The following is a 12,872-nucleotide window of genomic DNA, read 5'->3' as shown; positions in this document are numbered from 1 at the left end:
ATTAAATACATTTCATGAACTAATTTTTTAGAAGTGTCAAACTGAGTTAATCTAGTTCACTTTAATGTTTGAAATGGACCAACACAATCTGATTCACCTTATGGTGAGCCAAGACATTTCCAACCTAGCTCATCACACCACAAATTGATGAGTTAGGTGAGTTGGTTTACTAGATATTTTTAAAAAACATTAAAAAAAATTAATGCATGTTTCTTTTTTTAATAAATAAAAAATAAAAGGTACAACTTTTTATCAAGAAATCAAATTTATCATTTATTCAAAGAAAAATAAGAAAAAAATATCAATCAAAATTTTAAATGACAATTAAAGAAAATATCATACATAATTTTTTTTATAATTATAGTGGATTAAACTAACTAACTCGGCTTACTTTTGCTTGAACTCATGATTGAAGAATTAAGTGAGCTGGATTAAAATTTAGTCAAAAATTGACTTTTTTTTTTCCTTTTTTTTTTCTAATCGTGTTTGACCCAGAATTGTAGTAATCAAATTAATCCATCGTGTTGGACTCACTTTCACATCTTTATAATTTCTATTATCATTCCCCAGGTATACTTATCTAACAAAACACATTTTTTGCTGTAATTTTTTAATATAATCTGATATTTATCTTTCTCTTTTGACTATTAAAAACTAAAAAAACTTGTAGAGAGACTGTATTATGCTTGTCGTTTCTTGATGTCTCTTGAATGAAAGGTCATCTATCCACTCATCCTCATATTCCTTGGAGTTTACAATAGGCATACAAACAGGACCCAATGAAGCCAAGTATTTGTCCAAGAATATTGAACTGTGAACAAAGCATAAGAAATAGGTTTAATGAACACAGTGAAATGGGACACCAGCAATCAAGAAATTACAAAGGAATTTGTCTTTACCAAATCAAATGGAAGTCCTCCGAATAATAACCAACCAAGACCACTTGTTAAAACATCCTGGATCAGACATAAAGATCATGAAACTTAATATTTATGGAATCTTGAGAAGCAACAAATTAATTGTCAAACATCTACCAAATGCAACATAAGCTTGGACAATATAACACTCTTATTAGTAGAAATTTATTGAAGATTATAAATTTTGTGAATTTCATATTTGATTTAATAAATCTTTCCTGATTTGATAATAAAACTAATTAAAATTTTGTAATTTTAAGTAATAATAATAACAGTATTAAGAAGTGAGAGTTAGGATGAGAGTCATTTAAAATTCATTTTTTACAGCTAAGTGTGTGCTTGAAAACACGTTAAAAACATGAAAATCACGTAATTCATCTTAGAAAACGTGAAAGCTACAGTTATTAATTTCTGATTCAACGTAAAAAATTGTGTTCAAAACATGGAAGCAAACACGCTCTTAATTGCTCTTAATTGGTACACATAAGGTTACATCACGTACAGAACAAGTTGACCCCACTATGTTACGAAAACAAAAGGTTTAAGCTAACGGTTAGTGCTGTCAGCAAAATATTTAGGTAGTTTTGATAATCAAGGAATGGCAAATATAATAATGGGTAAAGAGACATATCAACAAGTTATGAAAAAAACTCCTTTTCTAGAAATAATAATAATAATAATAATAAAAACACTAGAGTAAATCTAGTTTTATTTATTTTTTTTTATTTTTATTTTTTATTTATAAGCATAGAGTTAATCTAGTAGTTAAAAAGATGGAGTTGAAATAGCTAAGTTTGATCCTCGTCACCTCTTTGTAATATTTTCAATAGATAAAAAAAATAATCACTAACCTTTAAATTACCACAGATTGCCTGTGTAAGTGCCGAGTTGATGGTTGTATTCAAAACTACGATGTAGTTTAGAAAGAAAGTAAAAGCACAGGAAAGAAGCAGCACAACCTGCCCAAGATTCCAAAGGAGAAAATCATATAATGCCTCCAAATTATCAATTGACAGATATAATGATAATCGTATAATCTGAAAATGCGTGACATAAACATATGCAGTAGCTCTTATGAATTGAAAACCTGATAAATTGTAAATAATCAGAACATTCATCAGGCCATTCAAGTTTGTGTTAAAACATGCAATATAGCAGCAGAATCATAAAACATAAAAATCATTAAAAAATAAAAAGAGAGATAGAGAAAATAGAGCAATCTCATATTTATGAATGGCTATACCATTTTACATATTTTCATTCATGTATAAGAGAAATACATAAAAAAATAATAGTTATGCAACATGCTCATACATACTATCATCGGAACATATGCACTCAAAATCATTATATATGAAAATTTGTCTAAAATCAAATACTTAGTAGGACATCATCACAATAAGTAAATATAATTACGTCAGAATATTACGCACTAAAACAAGCAACCATAACTAGTAAAAAAGTAATGAAATGTTTTAGTGCTCTAACGGTTTGTGATGGAAGTATTAGAATTCAATTTGTGCAAGTTTAGAAAACATTGAAGCACCTGAAATCCAGTGTAGAACAAGTATGGGAAGTTCAGTGTTGCTTGGAGGTCTCCTCTGAGTAATGACCAGAGAAACAAGATTGGTGCACAAATCACCACTAAATATAAAATAATAAGTTAAGATGAGTGCAATTATTTAGCCAAATTAAAACAAATGACGTGGGAGTTTAAACAAAACCCCAAGATCACTATATCTTACCATTGCACCATACAATACCAAAAATATTAAGGCCACTGGATTTACCTACGAAAAGTAGTAATGTGCCAAAATTCAATGAAGAATGCCTAAAATATTAATTCAAAAGAATGAGACAAAACAAGAAAATGACGAAATCTTACCAACACGAGAAACAGAAGCAAGGTACACTGCCTTACACATGTTTTCTATAAATACAACAAAATAGGCATACGCATCAAATGACAAGTCACGAGCTCCAGCAACAAAAGCACCAGCTATGATTACTCCAACACTGATAAATCCCTTGGTACGTTAGGCAAAGTAACATAATAGCCCAAAAATTGAATGTAAGAAAGAATCAAAAGCAAGACACTACACTGCCTCTTTGCTTATTAAATACATGTTATTGTCACGTATATTATTAGTAAAAACTTAAGTCTCCCACAACTTGTATAATTTACTGGCATTTTAGTGGTTGACATATATAAATTTATTGTTATTATAATCTCTAACTTTTACATTTTACTATCATCTATATTACGAAAAGTTTTACTGTTTTACCAGATCCACAATGCATGAACAATAGTAAGATTGGCATACCTTCCAACAACACATCTTGAATGACTCTGCCCCGACAGAAAATACTCCATAACCATTGTGAAGGCCACTACTGTTCGCCTAAGTGTGGTGTACATGGGAATGTTTATGCCACGCACTGCTTCCATGGTCACTACCTATTACCAAAAGGGTATGGACTATGGAGAATGGTTGGAGAAAACTCAAGTGTCAAGGAAAAAGGCTCAAAATAATTACCAATGCTTACCATGAAAAGCAAATAAGTTAAAGCAAGAGGAAGTGTCTGGACTAATGTCCCAAAGGGCACAAATATTGCTGAATTCTTAGAACTGCTCTGCGATTCACCAGTTGTGAAAGAAATTATCTTCAAGGATTTCAACACATAGAGAATAATAAATGCAAACACCATCTGAAACAAACACCAAACAACTTTTCAGCATGATATACAACTATTGAGACACATATTAGTTGTAAGCTTTTATAGTAAGAGACGGAATGTGTATCATATAGAATGGCCTCAATGGAGCTTGGTCAATAATGAATTTGTCTGGTCTGGATAAACTTCTCCAAAAATCACTTCTAGAAAAGAAAAATTGGAAGAAAATTTGAAATCATGAGTTAAAAATAGGATTTCAAAGAAATTAATAGGAAAAAGTTTCTACAAATTAATTTATGCATAAGTTAATTTTAATTTATAAAAAAACTTATTTCATTTTTCCTTTTTATTTTTCTCCTCTAATAGCGTTTCTAGAAAAATTTACTTATGCAGCAGGCCCAATGAAAAGTGTTGAGAAATTACAGTAGGACCTTAAGCATTAGCTCAAGGAGATAACCAAAAATCATTTTGAAAAAATTACTACCTGGGCAAGTGTCATGACATTTGCATGTGGGAAGCTGTAAGAGGAGAGGGCTGCTTTGTTGAACAAGACCAATAGAACTGTAGAAGAATCAATCATTACAATGACACATTATAAACATACAGCAAAATTCAACCAGGCACATATTGAAAACAATAAGCATCAGTTCTTTTATAATTTGCAATTGCAACACATAAAGAAGTCAATCACCGAAAGGGCAATGCCATCCTGAAGATGGAAAATTTTATCAACACAAAAGTTAGGACTTTTCAAAGAATATAACTTTCTGCAATACAAATTGTTGTAATCAAACTTCAGTTCCCTAATTAGTTAGGAATATTTTTATAAGACTTGGAAGATCTTCTTTCTTAGAAAGCTAGTTTTTAGAAGTGAATTAAGTTTAGTTCATCTCTAAATATTGCTGGTTTTATTCAGCACTGCCTCTGTTGGCCTTGTTTCCAGTTTCAATGGTAATGTTCTTGATCCAGTTTGGCTGTAATAACATGATCTGTTCAATTTCGATAAGACACCTGACTGGATTGCTGTATTTTCTGAACAATGTTTTGCTGCAATTATCTCTGCAGTTTTCTTTGCCTTTGATCAGATTAATCATAAAACTTCTATTGCCTAAAATTTTTTTAAGGTCTCGTGAATTTGAAGCCAACATTAGTGCCTCATTTTGGTGTGTTTTGAGATATGCTCTCTTTCCTATTTTCATTTACTCTCTATTTCTTTCTTTTCCATGAAACACATCACAACTAGTGTAGACACTCAAAAGAGTGTGCAAGAACCACTTAGCTTACAAAAACTATTGATGATATTTAAGATAAGTTTTTGGGGTTGAACAGATTTTAGGATATTCTTATCAGTAACAATGGAACGTCACATGTATATGTAGCCACTGTGCCATAGCACTGCATGTCGACCCGTCCCTGTGAACACAGTCACTTGCTTTTACAATATGCACGCGCGACAACAATAGACTCCGTGGGGTCACTTCATAAAAAGAAAATTGTTTAATGTATATCCTATTTTCTAGTCTATGTGTAGAAACAAGAGAAAATTAATAATAATAATAATAATAATAATAATAATAATAATAATACAATAAATTAATAAATATAACCAATGATATGCCAAAACATGAAGAAAAAAAATGCCAGCCAGCTAAGTCTTGAATTTTGTATATATATTCGTGACGTTGACACTTGTAAATTTTATTTAATGGAGCACTCGTTACAATAACACAGACATTCATTCCTTGCACTATTAACATTTTCTTGTATTATCATAACAGTTTATGGATCACATCCTAAAAGCAGATATTCTCTATTGCTTATATGTATTGTAACAATTGGTCACAACAGTGCCTAATGCCAATCCTAAAATATTTTTCACGAGTTGCTCCCTATCCACTCACTTATTTTCAACGAGTTAATACATAACTACTTGATGATCCTTTAATACTACTTATTGCTCTTTAAAAGTACACGTCTATGTAAATTGGTTTCTAAATGTGACAGGTTTATCCCTTGTCATCAACTTGTGAATAATCTCATCTTCAATTCTGTTTTGAATTGTTCTTTGACTTATTTAATATTAATTTTTGCAGACTCCAGAACAATGTATATCACATTCTTCGGTTGAGCATGAAGCAAAGGGTGGTTTGGAATCAGATATTGTCATTTCCATGTCATTTCATATTTTCACTCCCATTCTCTTAAATAATCTCTGGGGTCAGGAAACTGTGTAAATTGCAAGTAATCCTGGACTAACTGAGAGAATGATTCATCAAATTAATCATTAATTAATCTTTTCATAATGGTTTATCAAATCATTTGATAATTGAACACATGATTTATCAAACTATTTTGGGCACTATATTTGGTCAATTATTCCACGTTGATTAAAGATAAGATTAAAATAATGTATATGAACGAAAACACTCTTCACTTTATATGTTAATTTTGAAAACTTTAGTATGTCTCTAAATCACTCCCTTAAAATAGCATCTAAATCTATCCTAAAACCAGCAAATAAATATTATTAGACTTGTCAAATTATTTGTTATCAAGTTATTATCAAATCATTTATAGATATCTATACTATGTTAAATATTCAATACGAGAGATATATTAGAGATCTCGCATCGACTATTAAGGTGTATTAGTCATGATAAGTAAGTAACAATTTTAACTTTATATAAGCTTATAATCACATTCTTAAGAAAATTTAAGGAAAAAGCAAGTAAATAATTTTTATAAATTACATAAGGTTGAATATTAGAGTTATAAGGTGGTCTAGGTAGTACGACCAGCAACATAAGAAAGTGATATGAAGGGAGTGAGTGAGTTAGAATCCCCTACTAACATAAATAACTAATTTATTAATATTTACCATTAAAATAATTCTTTAAAAAAAAAAAAACAAGGTTGAATATGTAGAGCAAGGGAACTAAACAGAAGATTAGGAATCCATGGCCAAAGATATCAAATAGTAATATACATAAGAAAGAAAGAACAAGTATAGTTAAAGAAGTAAAAACAAACCCGAAGAGGCCATATAAGATAAAGCAGCGATGACTCCTTTTCTTGTCATGGTTGAAACTTTTCTTTGTCCCTCTTCACTCTGTTTGTGATTATCAGAGAGTGGAAGCAGCAAATTCTTCTCGGATTCCATTAACAAAATTCACGTACCAATACTGATATGTTTTTCTTTCCTTGTGGCTCAGTGTGTGTGTCAGTGTCTTCTTAATTTGCCTTCAAATTTGAGGCCAGAAATGTTATTTTATAGGTAACCAAAAGAGAAGTAGTGAGAGAGAGTGAGAAATGATGTAAGTGGCAAGTAAATTTGTAGCATGCTCCCCACTGATTTTTTACCTTATATTTCAACATAAACAAAATATCCAATATGTTTAATCCAAAAAATAAAAAAATAAAAAAAAATCGCCAATATGTGATTTGGGTAATAAAAGGTGTTTTTGATCAACATTGAGTCATAAATGTTACTCTGTAAAGTACATCCGTTATTCTTTTTTTTTTCTGTTTTTAATTAATACCTAAGTCAAAGATACGCTCATGAACAAGACAATCTTATTTATGATACTGATATTTATAGTATTTTTTTTTATGGTTGAATTTAATTAGTTTTTCTTACGACATTAACCCTTTTGGCTGAAATTTCTTCTATTAGGTATGTAAGTTGAATAAATTTATATAAAGGAGATATTTAGTTAATAATATCTATTTGTTCTATTTTTATTATACATATTTACCTTTAATTTCGTTTTCATCTATTTTAAAATTCCTCATTCTTTATTTAAAAAATAACTACTCACCTCTACTAATTTATAAGATTATTTACTCTCAAGTCAAATCTCAGTTTTTTTTTATTATAACCATTTTCTCTCAAAACCTTTCAAAATCATACATGTATAGTTGAGAAGTGTGTCTTTCTCCTATCAGTACTAAATAAAAAAGACAAATATAACAGTGAGAAAACAATTTTATTTTTACCTTTTTCAAAGAACAAAAATTCTTGTAACCAATATACAAAAAGAACGAATATTCTACAAATATAAATATTATTGTAAACGAAAATTATATATATATATATATATATTCTTGTAACTAAACAAAATATTGTTTTAACAAAAAAAAAAAAGGTCACGCGTATCTGGTTTATTAGGGGAGATAATTAATCGTTTCCGATTCGGTAAAATTACTATGATTGTGGATCCAAAAATAAATTCTAAACATTACGTCCATATTTTTTTGTTTTTACAAACCGATAATTAACCAATTATTTTTTCTAATAAGGTAGGTTCAGAAAAAAGTTAGAAAATACTTTAGCTTTTTTGACACCAAGAAAATACGTTAGTTAAAAATTAGAAGATTGATTAAAAGATGAAAAAATAACTCACTATTAAAAAAATGTCATTTTTTTTGTGAATTTTCCTAAAAAAAATATTTGCAGATTTTTATTGCGAATTTTCTTGCAATAATAATTTTTAAAAATAATTTACAGAAATTTCTTACAATTTTTTTTATAAAAAATAATCTACAATTTTCTTTTTTGTAAATTTTGCTACAATTTTAATGATCATAGAAAAAAAAATTTCATGATAAAAATTTATAGAAAATGTTGTAAGAATTTTATCTTATTTCTTGCAGATTTTCTTGCAAAAATAAATTCACAAGTAATGTTTATTAAATAGTAGAAAAATTTTGCATGTAACTTTTCTTTAGATTTTTCTACCAATTTTAATCTGCAAGAAAAATAATATATATATATATATATATATATAAGTTTAAGAATTAAAAGATTTTCCTCAATTCTCACATCGATTTGAAATAAAACAATTAAATAGTATATAAGTTGGGACAACACTCACCTTACAAGTTTTTTTTTGGTAAAGATAGGAAAGATTACAAAGATGGTCACAATGAAGATTGAACCTAGGTCCTCATGTTTCTAACTACCCCAACCCCTTCCCACCCAACCACTAGGCTAACCCTAGTGGTTACTCACCTTACAAGTTGATTTTGTATAGTTGAGTTGTAGATCTATAATTTATAATCCAAGACTTTAAAAAGTTATCTATCACATGTTAGAGGTGTGGAAGCAAATTTCTTTATGCTTCGGATGAATTTATTATAAGCATTAATAGTAATTTTTTGATTTTTTTTGTACGAAATTTTCCTTTAGAATTTCTTGCAAAAAAATTTGTAAAAAATTTCACAAGAAACTTTTCTGCAAATTTTTTTTCATAAAAAAATTTCTTGCGAATTTTAAAATTTGCAAAAATATATTATCCACGAAGGTATTTTCTAGAGATAAAATTTTGTAAAATAATTTTGTTAGAATAACGTTTACTGTGAATTTTTACGCAAAATTCGCATGTAATAAGAGAAATTCTAATAGTGGCCATGAAGGTTGAAAGTTAATTAATTAATAAGCTAAGTGGTGAATTAAAATATTTAATAAAACTAATTCTAAATAATACTTTCAATTTTTTATAATATTAAATTTGTAATTTTGATCTATTTATTTTCAATTCTATAATTTTAGTCCCTTAATTTTACAAAACTCACAATTTTGGTTCCTTCACTAAATGTTCAATGTTAATTCTTAAAATTATAACATTAGTATGGTGTTAATTTTTTTTTTGTAAGATTGGTAGCGATCCAACATTAAATAAATGACATATTATTAATATCTAATATATTTAGACTAAATTTCATTTTTTATTTTTATTTTTATCTAAAAATATAATAAAATTAAAAAAGATATTTAAGAATGTAATTTAGTCTAAATATCTTTAAATATTAATAATCGTGCTATCTATCATCACATATCACATATGTTACAATTTTAAGAATTAATGTATAAACATTTAGTGAAAGAATAAAACTTCAAATTTTGTTAATATTGAGATACTAAAACTGTTAATTTAAAAATATAGGAATTAAAATTGCATATTTGATAGCATAAAGAAAACGAAAATGTAATTTAGTCTAAAACTAACAGTTAACTTATAAATATAAAATAATAAAAAGGAGATAATTAATTGCTTATTCAGAATTTAAAATTTGGTAAATCATATTTTCGAATAATTATCAATTTTTATACATGTTTTGTTTTCTAAAATCATTTATCATCGTATAAATTAATAGAATGATTTATAAGTATTTTTTATTAAATGAAATATGATAATACATTAGTTATATAAATATTGTTTTGACGGTTTCATTTTATAAAGAAAAAGAATTTGACGATTTTGTTGAATCAGATTCCCAAAAGAGTAAAAATCCATTTTTTTTAAAGTAATGGATGGTGACATTTATTTTTGATATTTTCTTTTTAAAATAATAAAATTTAATTAATTAAAAAAAATTACCTGAGCAAGTGCAATGATATTTGCGTATGGGAAGTTGTAAGAGGAGAGGGCTTCTTTGTTGAACAAGACCAATAGAACTGTAGAAGAATCGATCATTACAATGACACATTATAGTTATACAACAAAAAGAAAAACAGGAACAAATTAAAAACAATAAACATTTGTTCTTTTATAATATTGCAATTGCACCACATAAAGAAGTAAAAGACCCAAAGGGTGTATCATGCTCAATTTTATCAACCCAAAAGTTAGAACTATATCCAAAGTATATAACCTTTCTGCATGTCTCAGATTAGTTAAGAATATGGGAAAATAATTTTATAAGACTTACAATCTTCTTTCTTAAAGCTAGTTTTTAGGAGTGAATTAGGTTTAGTTCTTCTCTAAATATAGTTTTGTTTTAAACCTGTTTAGATAAAATTTTCTAGATATGTTTTTAAGGGACAAAAATAAAAAGAAAGGAAAGATAAAGTACTTCTCCATATAAAAAAAATTAATACATGAGTTAATTTGTGAAAATTATCTTATATTAATTTCTCTAATTTTGTCCTATGAAATAACTTTTTGTTTTTTCATAGAAGTACTTCCTAAAGAAATTATCCAAACATAACTTTATTCAGAACCTTCTATGTTTGTCCATATTTCTGGTTTCAATGATTATGTTCTTGATACTTTATGGTTCTAATAACATGTTCTGTTTAAAGCAATTCACAACTATGTGGATTGCTTTGTATTTTGGCCAATGTTATGCAGCAATTAATTATCTCTATTCACATCCAGTTTTGACTTGATTGCCTTTGCTCAGATCAATAATAAAAACTTTTATTGCCTAAAATTCTTAGGGTTTCGTGAATTCGACATTTTTGTATCTCCAATTGTAAAACAAACATTAGTGCCTCATTTTGCTGTGTTCTTTATGCAATATTGTTTTTGAGACGTGTATTCAATACTACGAGGTTTATAAAGTCCATTGTATTTTTAATTTAGTTTTACTTTTTATTTCTTGTGCTCATTCTGCTTATTTGTAGCCAGGATAAGTTTCAATTTAAGGAAGAGTTTTAGAAAATAGAAAATAATTCCTATGTTTTTAGTCTTGTAATCTTAAAAAATGTTTTTGAGTGTGCTTGCTCTGTTTATATTACACGAGTACCTGTCCTAAAATATTTGTATAATTAATAATCGAAGTATAAGTTTTTAAGTGGAGAAACCAGTTACTTTAGATGAGAGGTTACATTTTATTTTCATGTGTAAATAAAAATATTTGTATTATGTATGTTAAAAAAGAAAGAAGAGTTAAATTTACTTTTGATCCCTATAGTTTCAAGAATGTATAGTTCTAGTCTCCAAATTTTTTTATTATGAATTTAGTTTTATAAATCTTAAAATTAAACAATATTGATTCAATTAACAAACTATCCAAAATTAAATAAAAAAAATATTGACAAATTATCTAACAATTACTTAAACATGTTTTTTTAACTAAAACTTACTATCTATTAAAACAATTTTTAAAATTTGTAATACTATTATGTTTGTACTTGACTAACTAACTATCCAATAATATTATTGTCAGGCACATTAGTATTTTCTTTTTAATTTTATATAACATGTTAATTAACAAACCCACATTCCTAAATTTTAAAAACTATAAAATCCAAGTTCACAACATAATTTTTTGGAGACCAAAATTGCAAATTAATAAAATTATATAATTAAAAGTGAATTTATGCCAAGAAAGAAAAAAAAATAACTAAGGAAGAAAAGAAACTAAAATACATACAAAGAGGGATAACAAAGAGAAGAACTTGAACCTGAGATTGGATCATGTAACAACCAGAACATAGAACTGCCTCGAGATTTCATCTCTACCACAGATGAAATTTCTGTCTCCTAATTCGTCTCCAATTCTTGTTCCTTCAATCACTAAATGTCACGTTAATAATAACAGCATTAACTTAATTTAGGTTAAAAAAATAAAAATAAAAATAACGGAGTTAAGTTACGGTTACATCTTTGGCATGTTCTGGGTTACGTTCTCTTCATGATCCGTTTCACGTTCTCTCGCTCCGTCGCTTTTCATCTCAACATACACATTTTCTCATCAATGGTTGCTTCATGTTTATGATCATAAGGCCGTGTTTGGATGCTCTTAATGTCCAAGGATGGAACACCATTTTGCTTAAACTCCGTTGATCTTATGGAGAGTGCAACAGTGCCCATATTCAAGGTTTAGAGAATTTTCCATGATTGTTGTGGCAGTGGCATATGTTTGCATGCATTCAACTTGACGTGGAATGATATACGATTAAGGCTTGACCCTTAAGTCAAAGAAACTTGTGAAGTTTTTAGCTATACAAATACGGTCTAATGTTCTTGAACGTAAGTTAGAGCAAGCCCAAGATGTAACTGTGTTTCCGTTAATTTTTAATTTAACTTAAATTAAATTTATGTGGCTATTAATTGATGTGACATTCCGTGATTAGAGAGATTTAGCAATTGGAGACGACGGATTAGGAGGCAAAGGATTTTCGTCCATTTATGAAAGCCAAAACTCTAGAATTAATAAGGAGAAACTGATGGATTAGGAAGGCCCATATTCCCTACTAAATACAAAAGAACTTATTCACAGAAAAATCACTAGAGTACTAACCCCAATTTTTGAACTAGAATACCACGTATCATCAATAATTTATAATATTTATAATGATGAGGATTTCATTTATATAAAAATAAATATATCTAAATTTATTCAATTCAATAATTTATGTTCTATATTAAATTTTAACGATCCAACCGTTGAACTTAAAGTTCTTAATGTATATATCAAATCTGCAAATTTTTAAAAATTTTGAAAATTATTTAATACTTCATTTTATTAATTCAAATCAATGTATAAATG

At 27.8% G+C, this 12,872-nt stretch overlaps 1 protein-coding gene across 2 annotated transcripts; it reads right to left on the bottom strand.

Annotated features, from left to right (window-relative positions):
• Positions 1–496: 496 nt before the first annotated feature.
• LOC109814962 (UDP-N-acetylglucosamine transporter UGNT1) lies at positions 497–12,438 on the bottom strand. Of its 2 annotated transcripts, none has more exons than XM_020379504.3 (13): positions 11,983–12,438; positions 11,785–11,896; positions 9,974–10,050; positions 6,624–6,833; positions 4,078–4,154; positions 3,465–3,626; positions 3,242–3,375; positions 2,803–2,933; positions 2,663–2,707; positions 2,464–2,561; positions 1,769–1,876; positions 900–956; positions 497–811 (listed from the first exon to the last, which is right to left on the bottom strand). In XM_020379504.3, the coding sequence occupies exons 4-13, from the start codon at positions 6,751–6,753 to the stop codon at positions 737–739; spliced, it is 1,017 nt and encodes a 338-aa protein (XP_020235093.1). In that variant the 5' UTR covers positions 6,754–6,833; positions 9,974–10,050; positions 11,785–11,896; positions 11,983–12,438; the 3' UTR covers positions 497–736. The 2 variants fall into 2 exon arrangements, with proteins under 2 accessions (XP_020235093.1, XP_029130512.1); XM_029274679.2 differs by having other exon boundaries at positions 11,785–11,887.
• Positions 12,439–12,872: the final 434 nt, after the last annotated feature.

This window comes from Cajanus cajan, chromosome 6 (genome assembly GCF_000230855.2).
Source record: "Cajanus cajan strain Asha chromosome 6, NIPB_CcT2T_4, whole genome shotgun sequence".
Classification (NCBI taxonomy): domain Eukaryota; kingdom Viridiplantae; phylum Streptophyta; class Magnoliopsida; order Fabales; family Fabaceae; genus Cajanus; species Cajanus cajan.
The sequence above is the reverse complement of the archived record's forward strand: the minus strand, read 5'-3'. Positions and strand labels throughout refer to the sequence as shown.

Bases quoted from the DNA above. Each gene is read 5' to 3' on its own strand.
- LOC109814962 (XM_020379504.3), bottom strand. From the start codon at position 6,753: ATGGAATCCGAGAAGAATTTGCTGCTTCCACTCTCTGATAATCACAAA. The intron at 3,627-4,077 runs GTAGTAATTTTT...TGTTTGTTTCAG, and splicing joins ATGTCATGACACTTGCCCAG to ATGGTGTTTGCATTTATTAT. The intron at 1,877-2,463 runs GTGCTTCAATGT...AATCTTGGGCAG, and splicing joins TGTTCTACACTGGATTTCAG to GTTGTGCTGCTTCTTTCCTG.